Source organism: Vipera ursinii, assembly GCF_947247035.1.
Source record: "Vipera ursinii genome assembly, chromosome: Z".
In the NCBI taxonomy this organism is placed as follows: domain Eukaryota; kingdom Metazoa; phylum Chordata; class Lepidosauria; order Squamata; family Viperidae; genus Vipera; species Vipera ursinii.
In genome coordinates, this window is record NC_139517.1 from 27701275 (window position 1) to 27719545 (window position 18271).

The 18271-nt window shown below is 44.7% G+C and overlaps 1 protein-coding gene across 2 annotated transcripts; it reads left to right on the forward strand.

Moving 5' to 3' along the window:
* The first annotated feature begins 1253 nt into the window (after positions 1-1253).
* HRC (histidine rich calcium binding protein) lies at positions 1254-17256 on the forward strand. 2 transcript variants are annotated; one of them, XM_083378373.1, is made up of 6 exons: positions 1254-2525; positions 3595-3684; positions 13653-13721; positions 13838-13889; positions 14336-14372; positions 14798-17256. In XM_083378373.1, exons 1-6 carry the CDS (start codon positions 1341-1343, stop codon positions 14832-14834), a joined length of 1470 nt encoding a protein of 489 aa, XP_083234499.1. In that variant the 5' UTR covers positions 1254-1340; the 3' UTR covers positions 14835-17256. The 2 variants fall into 2 exon arrangements, with proteins under 2 accessions (XP_083234499.1, XP_083234500.1); XM_083378374.1 differs by having other exon boundaries at positions 1254-2514; positions 3590-3684; positions 14798-17255.
* Positions 17257-18271: the final 1015 nt, after the last annotated feature.

Genomic DNA, 18271 nt, shown 5'->3' on the forward strand with positions numbered 1-18271 from the left:
ATCTAGTCATGCCGGCCACGTGACCATGGAGACGTCCTCGGACAAGCGCTGGCTCTTCGGCTTTGAAACGGAGATGAGCACCAGCCTCTAGAGTTGGAAACGACTAGCACGCATGTGCGGGGGAACCTTTACCTTTACCTTTTTACATCTGAGTAGTTTCTCCCCATGTTCAAGCCTAAAGGAAATTAGATTTGAATCTCTCCTACAATCTGGTGGTGTTCAAGAGCCTGATTGGCTGGGTGCAACCTGTTATGGGTCCTTCTCCCACTGCCATCCAGAGAACAGAACACAGGAACAGTAGGAGTGTGGTAGAGGCACGGATATTTATAGATCTCAGCCAGCACTTTAGGTTTAGTTTCAGCTCCCAGGACCCATCAGCACATTCCTGAGACTGCTGGGAATGTGTCTCTGTTCCAGGTCACTCTCTCCCACTTTAAATCCCCAGGACCATCTCTTTAGCTTCTGACCACATAGTTCTCTCCAACCTCCCCCTCCAAATCTTTTTATGCCATACTCCAGTCTTTTCCTTATTCATGCCCTTCACCATTTTGATACTCTCACAAACTTTTCTTTCAGTCTGTCCAACCTTGCACTTCATCCAACATCAGTAAATCAAAGGAGAAAATGTTGACAACATATTTATGTTGTTTTATTTTAGTGCAAGCTTAAATAAAATGGTCATGTTCCAACATTTAAATGAAAATAAATAAACATAAACACAATAGCACTTACAACAAGGTACCTGTTATTGCTATTCTTTTTTCATATTCTCGAGCCCAATTTCTAGACTCTTTGGTTTAGTGAAATCCAGATATCATCTCTAAATCCAAAAAGCCCTTTTACCCTTTCAAGGACAGATCCCTTAGTCTAATTTCAGACAATCAAAGAAACCAGAATTCTACTAGATTACACACTTCTGGGTCTGATACCAACCTAGGAGCTGTAGCTCATATTTCTCATTGCACTAAAACTTGCTGGCTTCTACTTTGAGGAACTAAGGTGCAGTTGCTCTGAGCAGCTAATAATAGCATGGTGGTATGGCAAAGAGTTTAGTTCCCTAATGTTGCTTCCCAACTCATTCCAGCCCAGTGCTGTCATATAAGGGCATGGCAGAAAGCCCATGGCTTGATTTTCACATCTATCCTGGAGGCTAGGCCAGGCAACCATTGGCTGTGAGCTGAAGGGCTAATCTAGGCCAGCTGCAAATGTCACTCACATAAGCCCTAACTGGAAACAGTATTCTGCCCCTGAGTTCTCCTTGTGTGCTGTCTGCTTTTCCTGATTGCCTGTCTTTGGGATCTCCACTGAGAATTCTGGGTGCAGGCAGCAGGGCTCCTACCATGGCTTCCTGGAAAGTCTGTATGCTTGGCCTTCTTCTGGTCCTGCTCTGTTCATTCCAGCTTCCTAGAACACAGGGTCAGCAACACAATCACCACAGCGATGTAGAATACCATGGAAATGAACATCATCATCCCAGAGAGCATCACCATGATGCACACCATTATCAACATACCAAAGGTGATGGTGCTGATGATGGCCCTGCTCACCATCATGCTGCTCAGTATGCTGGACATTACCAAGGAAGTCATCATTCTGAACATGATGATGATGATGATAATGAAGAGGAACACCATCATCCTCATAGTACAGATCATCACATTGACCATCACCACCATGATGATAGCAATGATGATGATGATGATGACAGCCAGAGTAAGCACCATCATGATAAACATCGTGGAAATCAACATGATGATGATGATGACCATTATCATCAGGGACATCATGAAGACCACCATCACCATCACAGTGACAAAGAGAGACACCATCATGGAGACCATCAGCATCAAGAAGATGATGATGAAGATGATGCTGAACACCAGCACCACTACCATCATCAAATGCATGATGATGATGATGATGATGATGATGATGATAAAGATGATGGCAACAGTCAGTCACATCATGACCACCACAGCCACCACCAATACCATAAAGATGATGACAGTGATGACAATAATGATATTGAAGACCAACACCACCATTATAGACATCATGGAGATCATGGCAATGATGATAACGATGATGATGACGATGACGATGATGACAATGATGATGATGATGATGATGATGATGATGATGACGACGATGATGACAACAAAGATGATGTTTGTCATCATCAACGCCATCACCAAAAGCATGCTGCTGCTAATGATGATGATAAGCATCACCATCCCCACAAAAAAGAAGAAAAAGAAGAAGAAGAAGAAGAAGAAGAAGAAGAAGAAGAAGAAAGCAATGATAGTAATGAAGATGAGGATGATGAAGATACAGCTCACAAATCCTCTCACCAAAGTAGTCATCATCATCACCATCGGAAACATGATGATGAAGAAGAGTCTGATGAAGTACCTTCTAAGGAGAAGGATGATCATAAGCATGAACGACACAGACAAAAGCATCATAAACATGACACCCATGAAAAAGCCAAAAAGCACCATGGAAAGGAAAAAGGTGAGAAATGTGTGAATATTGTGGGGAGGTATATGATTGATGTGTGGTTTTATTTAGGGAAAAAACTAAGGGAAATCTTGTCTAACTTGGTCTCCAGCCATCAGAGAAAAAGAGATTTGATATCTACATCTGGAGGACAGCTCGCTGGGGAAAAATGTGTTGGGAAAAGCAGATATGTTGAGGAAAGTCAGCAATACATGCTTCAACTGCCATCATAGCCTCCATTAATATTTCAGAGAACCTGAAAATTTTGTTCTCCCTGACCTATGTTTCTCACTGAAGCAATCCAATCTCCAAGACCCTATTCCAGCTTTCACCACTTGACAGCCTAAGTGTATAGGACTAGAGCACCCATAACAGAATAATAGAATAACAAAGTTGAAAGGGACCTTGGAGGTATTCTAGTCCAACCCCGTGCTTAAGCAGGATGCCCTATACCATTCCAGACCAGTGGCTGTCCAGTCTCTTCTTAAAAGCCTCCAGTGATGGAGCAACCCAACTTTTGAAGGCAACTCGTTTCACTGTTAATTGTTCCCACTGTTAGGAAATTTCTCCTTAGTACTGAGTTCCCTCTCTCCTTGATTAAGTTTCCATCCATTGTTTCTAGTCTTGCATTTTAGTGCTTTGGAAGATAAGTTGATTCCCTCTTCTTTATGGCAGCCCCTCAAATATGGGAGCACTGCCATCATGTCTATAATTGCTATAATTATAGCAATTATAGACATGCTATAATTGAATTAAAATTGAATTGATTTATAGCATTGAATTATAGCACAGCTATAATTCAAAGATCATGGAATCTGTAAACTAGATCTACTACACTACTCTGGTAAGGTGAGGTAAATAACCTAATGCTTTTATTCTTGGCTCTCAGCCTCTTTCCAAATCAAATGAACTTTATACTTTCTTCAGAAAACTCAAAAATCCAGCCATCTCCTGTTCAGCCCCTATTCTATGGGCCTCATTTCCTACTCCGTTTATAGTCACTCTCTAGAACTATCCTACGGAAAAAAACAATAACAACAACAGAGATCAACCATAATAGAGTTGTCTCTGTGTCTCTTTTCATTTGAAGATGAGGATGAGGATGAGGATGAAGAGGAAGAGGAAGAAGGTGAAGACAATGAGTATGAAGCAGGTTCTGTTTGCCACTACTGTGCCTTCTGCAAGGTAATGCAGGAAATGCATGTGATTTTGATAGGTTATTATTCCCAGTTAGGAACTTAATATAAGTTGCTGACCTCTAGTGCCCCCATTTATATGGCCCATGGTGACAGCTGGTAAAGCTTTTCATTGAGCAAATTCTGAAAGATCACCGGTTCTTTATTTCTATTCCAATACTAAAGTGGTATGGCTTTTCATTCCCCCTTGAAGTATAGTTTCCTTCTCATCCCTTTTTAATCAACTATTAAACTAGTTTGGGAACATTATGTAACACACCCTTCCCAAGGATGCCTTTTTGCCTCTATCTTTCCACCAATGCATCGGAGACTATACTATGGCATGAATTCTCCTCCCCTTATTTCTGGTTAGATCTTTGCACAAGTGAAGCAGTATATAAGTCTATTTCATTTGCTTCTTATCAACAAAGCTGGTCTGTGCCTGATCTGAGTATTCTGGTTCAGAGACAGTTATTTGGCAGGGGGATATCAAGTCACAAAGGAATGTGGTATGTGTAGCTTGTCCTTCCCTTGCTATACACAACCTGTTTCTGCTTATATAGTGCACATATATGAAGTAGATGAGCTCAGAATCCTCTCTGGAAAAAAACAATAAAATAGTTTTATATGCCTATATATGTCTGCATACACATGCATATACACTCTTAACATTTTGTGGTAATTTCCCCTGGTCACAGATTTACTGCCCATACTTCCTAAGATTGTTAAACTGTTGGAACCCCAGCAAATTAACTTTTTTGGTTTTTTTCCCCTCTTAGCTTCAGATTTATTCTAAAAGGTTACTGAAAATATTTCGTATATACCGGTATATTGATGCTGTGTAAAAGTGTATTAAATAGCCTTGCCTGGGAAAGAACAGAAAAGAAACTTGAAAAATCCTTTAGTTTAAGATTGTTTTATTCAAATTATGTACTAATTTTCCACTTGTATTATTTTCTAACAGATTACATATGAGTATATGTATGTATGAAGGGACGCAGTGGCTCAGTGGATTAGGACGCTGAGCTTGTCGATCAGAAGGTCGGCAGTTTGGCGGGTCGAATCCCGAGTGCCGCATAGCAGAGTGAGCGCCTGTTACTCGTCCCAGCTTCTGCCAACCTAGCAGTTCGAAAGCACGTAAAAATGCAAGTAGAAAAATAGGGACCACTGCTGTGGGAAGGTAACAGCGTTCCGTGCGCCTTTGGTGTCTAGTCATGCCAACCACATGACCACGGAGACGTCCTAGGACAAGCGCTGGCTCTTCGGCTTTGAAACAGAGATGAGCACCGGCCCCTAGAGTCGGAAACGACTAGCACACATGTGCGGGGGAACCTTTACCTTTACCTTTATATGTATGTATGTGTGTATGGATATAAATATATTGATTAGGTGAAGAGATGGAGATTCTGGTAGGTGGTAGATTCAGGAGAGAGGGAGGGAGAAAAAGAGATGAACAGAAAGACAGACAGACAGAAACCTTGGGCTATATATTAGGCTGGATTTGATGAAGAAAAGATTATTCAGCATGCCTGTGGCTGAGCATGTCAGCACCTCTTTAAATCAGATATGAAACCAAGAAAAGATGCAGCTTCCTTGAGGCATTGCCAATAGATGCAACTTGATCATTGCAGACCCTTAATATATACCTGCAATTTGGATATCTGTTGAATATTTCTATTTTTTTAGTATGCATATGCACTAAAATACTAGCATATCTAAATTTAGATTATTTATTTGTATGTGTGTATGTACACATTTACAAATATACAATATAATAGTGAACTGCTGGCCCCAAGCCCTGCTTCTTAACAGATGCTGAAGTTCAAACAGTGCATCAGTAAATGCCTATTCTGAAACCTAAACTTTTCTATTGTTATGTTATTGATTTTATATGCTTTGGTTATTTGTTATTTACTTTAAACTGCTTAGAGTCTTGGCAAATGAAGCAGCATATAAGCTGAAATCATTAATATATAAATACTACTGCCCTCCTTTGGAGCAGTATATGCAGGCTGCCACAATGAAGTGGTGGTGTTGGGGGTCAACCTGTTTTCCAACGCACCAAGAAGGCAAGACAAAAAGCAATGAATGGAAACTAAAAAAAAAAGAGAGAAGCAGTCTAGAACTAAGGAGAAATTTCCTGACAGTAACAGCAGTCAATCAATGGAACAACTTGCCTTCAGAAATTGTGGTGCTCCAATACTGGAAGCTTTTAAGAAGAGATTGTCTAAATTGGTATAGGACAATGATGGCGAACCTTTTAGAGACCGAGTGCCCAAGCTGCAACCCAAAACCCACTTATTTATCACCGGGTGCCGGGTGCACGTGGCCCACTGGGTGGGCATGGCTGTGGTGGTTACGGCAGACTGGGTGGGCATTGCCACCTCAATGTTGCTCATGGGAAGGGATGAGTGTGGGGGCAGAGCAAGGTTGGGGGAGATCCAGGGCGTCTCTGGCGGGTGGGGTGGTGGGCAGGAGGTTCGTCCTGTGGGGTAAGGCAAAGCGAGGCAGGGCGGGGGTGGCAATTGCTGCAGGGCAAGGTAGGCAGGGGCTGGATCAGCTGCTGCTTGACACCATCGGCCCCCACACATAGAGGCCAGCAAGTCCATGGAGGCCGACAGTGTCTGTCAGCAGCCACAGCTTGCCGGCTGTCCTGAATCATGGTGAACTGCCAACAGAGCCCTACTGGCGCAGGTGGAGATGGCTCCGGGATGGCCAGAAGGAAGCCCTTGCCTGGCCTGGGCTCCGTCCACTCAATGGCTCTGAGGGGGCTGCTACTGCTGCTGCTCTGACTGGCCAACCATGCAGGGAAGCAGGAGGAGGTGGAGGGACAGCTGGGATCTGGAACTGCCTCAGCTGCTTGCTGACTGCAACCAGCCCCACCTCAGCAGCCTGAGAAGGCAGTGGAACCCGAGCACCAGTCCCCTACTGACGGACACCATTGGCCCCCATGCGCTCACTGGCCTCTTTGTGCGGGGGCTGATAGTGTCAGACAGCATATCTGGAAGCAACGCTGTGCCACCCATCCTTGTGCTGGTGAGGGTGGCAGCAGTGGGGGAAGGCGGGATCTGGCATGCACCCACCCTTCACTGCTGCCACCCCACATTATCCCCCATACGCCTCTGGGATGTGCATGTGGGACAATGTGGGGTGGCAGCAGCGAGGGGTGGGCATGTACCACAGCTCACCTTCACCTGCTGCTGCCCCCACCAGCGTGAGGATGGGCGACACAGCTTCAGTTCCAGATCTACTGCCGGCCGGGCCTGGCGATGCAGGGATCACCAGCACCACCTCTTGCCCAGCTCCCATGTTGCCCAGGTGCTGCTGCCCCATGAAGCTGGGCAGCCGGTGTACAAGATCCGCTGCCTCATCGGGCTGCTGAGGCACGGACAGCTGCAGCTGGCGAGCAGCCGAGGCGGCTCCAAACACCCGGACACCCCTCCACTTCCTGCTGCTTCCCTGCATGGTTGGCCGGTTGAGAGACCCGGAGCAGCAGGAGCAGCAGCTGCCGCCCTCCCATCAGAGCTGCTGTGTGGACAGGGCCAGTTCCCGGTGAGGGCTCCCTTCCAGCCATCCCGGGGCCATCTCCACCCACGCCAATGGGGCTGCACTGCAGAAGGGAAATGTTGGTGGCTCTGATTCCCCCCTGACGGCTGCCCCCACAGCCCCCTGCTCAGTCCCCCTTCTATGCAACCCTATGTGACCGCAGTGTGGATGAGAGGCTCAGCTGGTGGGGGGGTGGCTTTCCTTCACGGAGGTGTCCTGGCCCTAGCCAGACCCCCTCACCTTCCCCCAGCTGGGACCTGATGGCCCCCCACCCTCTTGCACCCACCCCAGTCCAAGACTCCTGCAGCCCTCCCCCACCCAACCGTACCCTCCTTTTTTATTATTCCCCCCCCCCATTTCTTCCACAAACTAGTCAACACACATACTGCAATACATAAATACATACTCGTAAGTTTGGGTACTGCTCACCCATTTCCCCTTTCACTGTATCCACCCTCCTTCTCTCTCTTTCCTCTTCTCTACTTCCTTTTTCCCTTTCTCCTTTCTTTCCTACTTCCCTCTTCTTCCTCTCCTCTCCTCTTCTCTTTCCTTCACCACTCCCCTCCCGTTTCTCCCCACTTCTCCTTCTCTTTCCCTCCAACCTTCCTGCTTCCTTCCCGCTCCTCTACTCTCTTCCCTCTCTCCTCTCCTTTCTTCCCTCCCATTCCTCTTCCGATACAATTCAGGGGTGATGTCCGAGCAGCTCCTCTCCTTAGATTTTCAATGTCTATATTAGGTGTGATAACATTAATTTTCTATTACATCAATATTTCTATAAATCTGGCCTTCTCAGTATATACTTCTATAAATTTTTATACTACCTCTGGTTATGCAATACAGTGTCACCTGGTTCTCCCTCTTTATCTCCTCCTTTTTCTTCCATCTAAATTAGTATTAGCCATCTTTTAGGCATATTCTCTTTTTCACCCACTCATAAATTTTTCCCCAGATTTCATAATACTCTGACTCTTGTCTTAACTTTAATTATCATTGTTAATCTGTTCATTTCTGCACATTGTTTTCCCGATCACCTCTTCTTCTGGAGGAGTTTTCAGTGCCTTCCAGTTTTGTGCAAACACAATCCTAGCTGCAGTGGTTATATGAATAATCAAATATGTGTTCTCTTTGCTATATTTCTCTGGTAAAATACCCAACAGGAATACTTCTGGTCTTAGTTCTATACATTGTTGTATCATCTTTTCTATCCATGTTCTAATTATATTCCAATAGGTTTTAGCTTCTACACACGTCCACCACATATGATAGAAAGAGCCTGGTATTTGATGACATTTCCAACATTTCATAGATCTGTCCTTAAACATTTTAGGTAGTCTTTCTGAGGACATATGCCATCTGTAGAACATCTTGTACATATTTTCTTTATACGCTGTTGCCATTGTCAATTTGCACTAGGTGCGTGCAAATCAAGTCAGCGAAGATGGTCTGAAGGCCGCGACCCTCCTCTGCATGTGCGGTCCAGCCACCTTCAATATCGCAGAAAACTTGGTCACCCCAGCACTGTTGGAAACCATCACATATGCAGACCTAAAGAAGAAGCTGTGTGACCATTTAGAACCAAAGCTTTCAGTGATAGCGTGGAGGCACACCTTTGAATAACACGAACAACAACCTGGCAAGTCAGCGACAGAATTCATCACAGCGCTTCATCAAGCTTTGCGACTCTGCAGTTTCTCTGACCTAGAGGAGCAACTAAGAGACTGCTTAGTCTGTGGACTCAGGAACAGAGAACTCCAACAAAAACTGTTTGCAAAGGAGACTCTCTCACTTCAAGAGGCCTTAAAGGAGATTATGGCAGATGAAGCCACTGGAGGGGCTGTGAAGGCATTGCGGCCCTCCAAGACCACGCCATCTTCAGAAACCATCCATCACGAGGACGCCGAACAATTGGAAGACACCGACTCTGACCACAAGGTCGACAAAATTCAGCAGCACCACGAAAGAGAAATGTGTCCAGCTGACAAGGCAATTCTGTTCCCGAGGTGTTTGAGCTGCAGAGGCCACCATCAATGCATGGATTGCTGTTTCAGAACAGCCACATGCTGGGTGTGTGGAAAACCAAGCCACATCACCGCTGTCTGTTGAGGTCGCCAGAGGGACCACCTGTCGGACGAGACTTTCAGGAGAGGTACTGGGGCCCTGGGGCAACACCGAGTAGGGTTCTGCTCCAGCCACCAGAGCATTTTTCGCACGGGTGCCCATCGACCTCTTAAACAGAAGTTGTGACTGCAGGTTGAACTTCAGGGCATTCCATGTAAAATGGAACTGGACATAGGCTCCGCTGTGTCCATGATCTCCATCGGAACTTTTCCGCACATTTGCAGCCGTAGTAACAGATGGGTCAAGCTATGACCATTTAATATCCGACTTACTGACTTTCAGAATTCCAGAGTGGTGGTCAAGGGCAACACCATGCTTTTGGTGAAGTTCGAGGGGGTTTCAGGCCCACTAGATATTATTGTGGTAGATGGCCAATGAACGAGCCTCATAGGGCTAGATTGTTTTGATGCATTGGGCATCCAAGTCATCGGCATTCACCGAACTCAAACAACAGATTTGTCTTCTGTCTGCAAGGAATTCACAGATGTTTTCGGCTCAAGTTTGGGAGAGTACAAGGGCCCTCCGATAGCTTTTAAACTTAATCCCAGGTCACGTCAATTCAGGTTAAGCTCCGCCATGTGCTGTTTGTGTTAAAGCATAAAATTGATGCAGAGCTGGACAAGCTTGTTAGTCAGGGGGTTTTACAGCCCGTACACAGTGAGGAATGGGAGACCCCCATTGTAACGCTACTCAAGGCCAATGTAGAGGTACAAATATGTGCTGACTACAAGTGTGCCATTAACCAGACACTACAGCAGCACGCGTACCCATCCCAGTTGTCAGCCATATTCTGGCATCATTGCAAGGATGCCGCATGTTTGCTAAATTAGATTTAGTGCAGGCCTACAAACAGCTGCCAGTGGATGAGGCCACGGCAGCCGCCCAAATGATTGTTACGCACAGGGGGGACTTCAAGGTAAAGCACCTTTAATTTGGGGTAAGTGTAGCCCCAGGGATTTTTCAGGGGATCATGGAGCACATGCTCAAGGGCATTCTGGGGGTTTGCCTCTACTTCGATGATGTACTCATCACCGGGGAGTCCACAGAAGTTCTGGCTGAGCGGCTTAGAGCCGTCCTTCAGCAGTTCCACGCCACAGGACTTAGATTAAGGAGAGACAAATGTAAGATTGGGGTTCTGTCCACAGAATTCCTTGGCTTTAGAATTGATGCTGAGGGCATCCATCCTGCAGAGTCAACGCTGAAAGCAATTCAGCTGGCACCAAGCCCTAGGTCCAAGGAAGAACTTCAAGCCTTCTTGGGCCTCCTGAATTTTTATCATTCATTCCTCCCCAACAAGACCCCAGTGGCAGAGCCACTACACTGGCTCTTAGACAAAAACTCCCCATGGCAGTGGACCAAGTTCCACGAAAGGAGTTTTCAGGCACTCAAGGCATTGTTGTCCTTGAACTCGTGCTCATGCACTTTAACAAAAAGCTGCCAGTTTGGAGCTGTGCTGTCACTTGTCGGCGGATGGGAGACAGTCACCCATCATCTATTACTCAAGGACCTTGTCCTCAATGGAGAGCAACTACGTGCAAATCGACAAAGAGGCCTTGGCCATTGTGGCCAGGGTGAAGAAGTTCTATGACTATTTATATGGGAGGCAGTTCATGGTCTTTACTGATCACAAACCCTTGCTAGGCTTGTTCACAACAGACAAACAGACACCTCAAATTCTGTCGCCACAAATGTTGAGGTGGTCTAACTTCCTTTCAGCCTATGACTACAGGCTGGTTCACAAACCCGGCATGCATTTTAGCAATTTAAGACTTGCCAGAGTTTCCCCTACATGTGGGAGATGTTGCTGCAGAAACGGCAGCAGACAAAATCTTAAGTCACATGTTGGCTTGGATTCACACAGGATGGCTTAAAAATAGCGGGGGGCCCGAGTTTCAGAGTTTTTTCAGTCAGAAAAATGAGCTTTTGGCTCACAAGCAGTGCGTCCTTTGGGGTAGCAGGATCTTAGTCCACACTTCCCTCAGGCCCAGAGCTCTCCAGGCTCTGCACGAAGGCCATCCAGACATCGTCCAGATGAAGGCACTGGCAAGGAGCTACCTCTGGTGGCCAGGGCTAGATAAAGCTATTGAGGCCCAAGTACACGGCCGTTACATGTGTCAACAGTCCAGACCAGAGATGCTACAGGCTCCTGTCCACTGATGGGAGGAAATGCCCACACCATGGTCAAGTATCCACATAGATTTTGCCGGGCCCTTTCAGGGACAGTTGTTTTTAATAGTGGTCAATAGCCACTCCAAATGGTTGGAGGTGGTTCCAGTTCCCAATATGACTACTGCAAGGACCATCCAGGTGTTGCAGTCACCGTTTGCAATGCATGGGCTTCCAGACATCTTAGTCTCCAACAACAGAGCCCAGTTCACCGCATCAGAATTCCAGGCCTTCCTCAGGGCCAATCTCATTAGGCATACCACATTGGCTCCCTTTCACCCATTGTCAAATGGGCAAGCAGAATGGATGGTTTGCACAACCAAAGAGTTCCTTAAATGCATTATTACAGGGGACTGGAACCACAGGCTGGCCAACTTCTTGTTATGCTAGCATGCAATGCCTTGTACGGCTACTGGCAAGAGCCCCACAGAGCTGTGCTGGGGCAAGAGACTAATAACAAAACTGGACAGACTGCACCCAGATAGAGTAGCCTCTGACATGGCACGCCCAAAGGCACCTGGGCATTACAAGTGGGGGACTGGATTTGGACTTGGAACAATGGGCAAGGGCAGTTGTGAGTGCCAGCGAAAATTGTTAAAGTGTCAGGACCACTCTCCTACGAGGTGGTCCTGGAAGATGGGCAAGTCATTCACACTTCAGCAGAGCAGTTCAGACGCTCTGTGACATTTTGCATGACAGAGAATGGGGACGGTGCCATAAAAACACTTCCCCCGACCAGACCGCAGGGGTTGGGCAGTCACCTGACACGCAGCAGCAGCCATGCCGATTTAGTGGCACCATTAGACTTTGGGCTAGGCCGACCGGGACAGGCCTGCCTAAGGGACTCGAGTTGTTTTGACTCCACTGAACCACAGAGCCTGCATCTACCAAGCATGGCAGATGAACCGGTAGACCAGGAGATTCTGGCAACCCCTCGACGCTCTGAATGAGCCTGAAGACCCCCCAAATATCTTCAAGATTTTGTAACCAAATAATTGTGTGTTCCATCCAAGGGGAAGGGGTGTAATGTATGACGCTGAGCTTGTCGATCAGAAGGTCGGCAGTTTGGCGGGTCAAATCCCGAGTGCCGCGTAGCAGAGTGAGCGCCTGTTACTCGTCCCAGCTTCTGCCAACCTAGCAGTTCGAAAGCACGTAAAAATGCAAGTAGAAAAATAGGGACCACTGCGGTGGGAAGGTAACAGCGTTCCGTGCGACTTTGGCATCTAGTCATGCCGACCACATGACCACGGAGACGTCCTCGGACAAGCGCTGGTTCTTCGGCTTTGAAACGGAGATGAGCAGTGGCCCCTAGAGTCGGAAACGACTAGCACGCATGTGCGGGGGAACCTTTACCTTTACCTTTTTATATGTTGTAAGTATTTGCTCTTGTTGCACTGCATGCTAATTGCTTGCATTTAATTGCTAAGTGCTAGTTCACGTGTATGTTGTAAGGGTTGCTAGCTGGCCCAGACTGGTTGTCTCCAGCAGTCTAAGTAGGTCTTTGGGTGGGAAACCAATGCTTCAAACTTATTGGTGTACCACCTTTCGGCCAACTGTATAAGTAGCTGCACAGCAGCTCCCTTGCTGCTTCTGTTCTGTTTGACCTTCAATAAAGTATTTTGCTGTTTTGAACCTTCTGTCTTGCTCAATGCCTGCAAGAACCGGCTACACAACAAAACCCACCACAGGTTGCTTCCAAAAGCCACTCACTCACTCTCCTTTTATAGGTTCCCCTCTCCGTGCCCGGCTCACAGCTGTTCCTGGACTCCACATGCGTGGAGAGGTGGAGGGGAGCAGCCTGGCCCTGCATCCCTCTGTCTTGGGCAATGGCTTGCGTGCCCACAGAGAGGGCTCTGAATGCCACCTCTGGCATGTGCCATAGGTTCGCCACCACTGGTATAGGATCACCTGTTTGAGCAGAGGGTTGGATTAGAAGACCTCCAAAGTCCCTTCCAACTCTGTAATTCAGTTATTTTGAGCATTGCCCCACCCATTTTCCTTCCAATTCATTTTCCAGGATGAAGGGATGAGGGTTCTCTATTATCCTTGCTGAGTCTGGGGTGATCTTTGCAAACGTTTCAACATCTCATTTTCCCCCAGCTAAGCATCCTACCTATTTTCCTCCTCCCCCTTTCTGTCTTTTTTCAGCATTGTGGGGAGTGTGACAAGTGCCCTTGTAAAGATGGGGACAGCAGTGACTACTGTATGAGCTGCCAGGTTGGTATTTCAGTTTCTCTGCCTCCATCATCTCTTCTCTTTCTTCTCCTGCAAGGCTTAGTAGTCTGGCTTCATGAATGTTCAGTAATCTTATCATATCTGTTTTCCTCACACAGTATTGTCATTTCTGCTACATTTGTCCTGTGTGCGAGACAGCCTGTGCACCAGGTGAGCAGTAGGTTATTTTTTATTTGTTTGTTTAATGGATGTCAAATCCAGCCAGGGAGTAAGGTAAACCTGAGTCCAAATCTTGACTGGTTCAATTGAGTTGCCATCTCTCAAGTCATTGAGAAGAAACAGGAGGGAAGCATTCCTACCCCAAACATCTCCGTAACTGAATTCACACATCACATTAAGCCATATATTTTATTTTGCTTAGCATCTTGCTTGATGGCAGCCATTGCAGTTTCTAAATGATGGCTAATAGTTGTCTGTTATGCAAACTCATTCAATTGTGGTTTATTCAATGAACTACAGTAAATAAAACACAGTTTGGTGTGATGTATGAACCCAGCCTATGTATGCTTTCTGGAGGCAAGATGATGCAAATTAGCAATCTCCTTATCTTCCTTGTTCTAGAAACATGAACCTCTCATTTGTTCTATTTTATGCAGGAAGTATCGTAGATGAATTGTCTGGAGCCTTATTTCAGTAAGTGAGAACCGTCCTTCCTTCCTTAGTAGCATAAAGTCCTTTTCTCTCATCAGATGTGATTTTGCAGTTTCTGTTTTGTTGATTTTTAACAAGCTTTCCATTTAGAACTTGAGTATGATAACTAATGTTCCTTTACCTGGGTCAGGGGTAGGCAACCTCGGCTCTTTTATGACTCATGGACTTCAACTCCCAGAATTCCTGAGCCAGCCATGCTGGCTCAGGAATTCTGGGAGTTGAAGTCCATGAGTCATAAAAGAGCCGAGGTTGCCTACCCCTGACCTAGGTGTTGCTTTGATGATTTCCAGGAGGAGGGAGGCAAATCATTTCTATATTATAATAAAATCAAGTGAAATTATAGTAGTAATGCAGTTGCCAAATTACTGCCATCAAGAACAAAATAACCTTTTTTTCCCCTTTTGCAGGACAATCGCTACCATATTTGAGCAACAGGAACACTGAAGCGCCCTCTGCTGGATAAGCCAAAATTAGGAGAGATAATGACACTGATTTTTAGAGCCAATCTGTAAGCAAGGGCAAATTTATGGCTGTTCTTTTCAGCAATGTTTTCCTCTTCCTCATCTTTGCAAAAGGTTTCCTAAGATTGCTTTTGTCCTTTGAAGGAAAAAAGCAAAAAAAGATTTTTCTATCTTTCCTCAGATGGTAGCAAAGCAACTTAAGAGTTAATACCAAGTGGGCAAGAAAAGGGAGAAATTGCTTTTGATTAAAATAATAATAATAATAATAATAATAATAAACCGTCCTACTGTGATGAAGATTCATAGAACTGTTGTCTTGTTGAGCACTTGGGCTTTTATTTGGGCAGGGAAATTGTCCTATGCAAGCCAGGGCACGTTAAGTGAGATGAAATTTTAAACAAGACATTTCACCTTGAGTTAAGGAATACTTATTGTCTATTGTATTTCCTTAGCCATTAAATGTTTGAGAACCTCATCACACTTGCAGCTTACTCCTGAGGAATAGGTCAACTACTTGTGCTGTAGGCGTTTCCCCTCACTCATGACCTCCAGACTTGTTGTAGCAACTCCAATGTCAGCTACAAAGAAGAATCAAACCTGCCATCTCAGGAAAGTACCAGATAGAGGAAGTCAGTCTTAGTAAATGAGCCAGAATAGGAGATGATTCATGCTAGTGTGAATTTGCATCAATGTTTGTTCCTGAATTGTGACTCAGTTCAGTGAAAAATATCTTGTCTGACACTCTAATGAAAATTGTATCTATTTGAACTGAATCTAAATGTGTTCATTTTTACAATACTTACTTAGCATGTCATTCTGCCCATCGGGTCCTCAGTGTCTCATCTGTGGTAATTCTTTTGGCACAGGAACAGTTTCGCTTGAAGCAGCCTTCATCAAAAATTATAGAACTGCCTAAGCCAGCTTTCTACTCTGCACAACCATTTAAATATTTTATTTATTATTTATTATTTTACAACAGTTTGTTTGCTACCTATTAGCAATGATGCTTACCTAAAACCAGACCCTACTAACCTCTCCTTTCCCACCTCTTTCTGGTCTATCAGAATCTGACACAGACATTTCCTCATACAGCAGCTTTCATAACCTGGGATCTTCCCAATATACTGGCACTACGACATCATGTAGAGAAGGTTGCTATATAATAAGTCCTAGCACAAATCTTTTCTGGGATGCCATCACAGCTAAACTGGCTATAATACTTTCAGGAACTAGGTTTCTAGTGCCACCACTTTCAAGATACCAGGTCCGTTTCTTCTTGCATAACTGTACAAAAAGCTGGAGTTGGAAAAGATGTTGCTATTTAAGCCACCATTAGTATTCTGTACTTCAGGCAGTCATGCACAACAAAAATGTTGATTCAGAAGTAACCTTTTCTTTGTAGGCATAGCCACAGGCTATATACCCTATTCTACAAATTTATTTTTTTAATTAAAGTATTTTATGCACTCTTCTTAACTAAGTGCTAATAAATGAGTTATTTTACAACCATTATATAATCATTTTTGCTTATACTGTATATTACTTAGCATCCCTCACTTGACTAGTACAAAAGATGTTGTATCATCTTTTCTCTTACTGCATCATACCATTTTTCTGCACCTGATGCCTTTCTTTATTCAAAGGTAAAAGACCCACCTCTTTTATGTCTGGCTATTGTACTGAATCTCAGGAAGCCAAAATTGGATACATTAAACCAAATAAGGAACTCTAGATGAAGACTAGATCCCTTAGACTCAGAGTGAGGATAAATTGCAACTTGGCTGACAGTAATTAATGATTTGTCTCACTTGTTCAGATGTGGATTAAGTTTTTGAACAAGAAACACAAGAAAGAATTTGATCATGGGGTGTTGATAGAATCTACTTCTTCAAGAAGTATACGGTGTGAACAGTATTTGAAAACAAATGTGCTAGATAGACTCCAAGCTAAAATCTGAGTTTCCTTCTGAACTCAGATTTTGAGACTCACCTGCTTTGGTTCAAAATAAAAGTAATCTTCTCTCTCCACTAATATGATGGATGCACTTTTCCAGACTTTTTAAACAATTTATAGCCTTCACTTTGTCTAGTTTTCATGAAGAATAAACTTTAAAACTTGCTTCTAAACTTGCTGTATGTTTTCTCTAAAGCCTTCACTTTGATGAAGTGGCCTTAAGGGATTTGATCATCCTAGAAACTCAACATTTTAGAGAACTGGGCAAGTAAGGGGTATATTTCCCCCCCCCCTCATTAAATGGAGGAAGCCTTTGGGATGCCATGAAGAATAGGGCAATGTCATGTTTCTGTGCCTTTCTTTATTGATTAGCTCTTCTTTGGACCCTCTGTATTGCATAAGGAAAAGAAAAGCCACCCCTTATCCTTTAAAATTCTATTGGCACTTTTAAAAGTGCAGAGAGAACCTTGGTGGATCAGTGGGCTAATACCTCCTTAAGTAACACCAGCTGCCTGCAATTAGTGCAGGTTCGCATCCCACCAGGCTCAAGGTTGACTCAGCCTTCCATCCTTCCCAGGTAGGTAAAATGAGGACCCAGATTGTTGGGGGCAATTAAGCTGACTTTGTAATAATGCCGCTTGGGGGGGGGGTATGAAAGCCCTAATAAGCAGGCATATACATAGAATGAAGGCTACTGCTAAGCTTGTAATCCGCCCTGAGTCTTCGGAAAAGGGCGGGATATAAATGGAATAAAAATAAAATAAAAATAAATAAAATGAGTATTGACCACTAAATGCGTTCTTGGCTAAAATAAATCTGCTTCCAATGCAGGTTTCTACAGTTGGTACAGGAAGTTGACACTGAATGAGGACTTCTCTATCTAGGCAGAGCCTGATAACCATTGGATGGCAGCAAACAGATACCGCAGGCTTCTTTTTGTAGCCTGTGTCTAATATACCTACAACAGATTATTCTGCGGATGCTACCAAGCTACTAGAATACACAATCTGGGCACTAATGCAGATCTATGATCTGATGGAGGCAGATGCAGAGATAATAATAGGAAAGCTAACACAATGCCCATCCTTATTATGAAAGGAGAAATGTATTTATAGAAAGAGAATTATAGAGTTGTAGAGACCAAAGGGGGAACTGATTGTGGGGAGGGACTTAAGCATATCAGCGTCCAATGATAATAGAACCCAACTCTGTGTTTTCTTGGACATCTCTTTTCCCCCTCTAACATAAGAGGAAAGTAGCTGTCCCTGAAGAGGTGAAGAAAATAATGGGTTCAGTCTTGGATATCAAGAGAGGCTGGGTAAAACCCAAAGCCTTTGGACAAAAGGCTTTTGACCTCTATGTATTCCATTCCGCCGGGACCTGAAGACTTGGCTCTTTGAGCTCTCTGACCCAGGCTGAGAATTTTAACTGGGGTTTTATTTTCAGGGATAATTTAATCTTTTAATT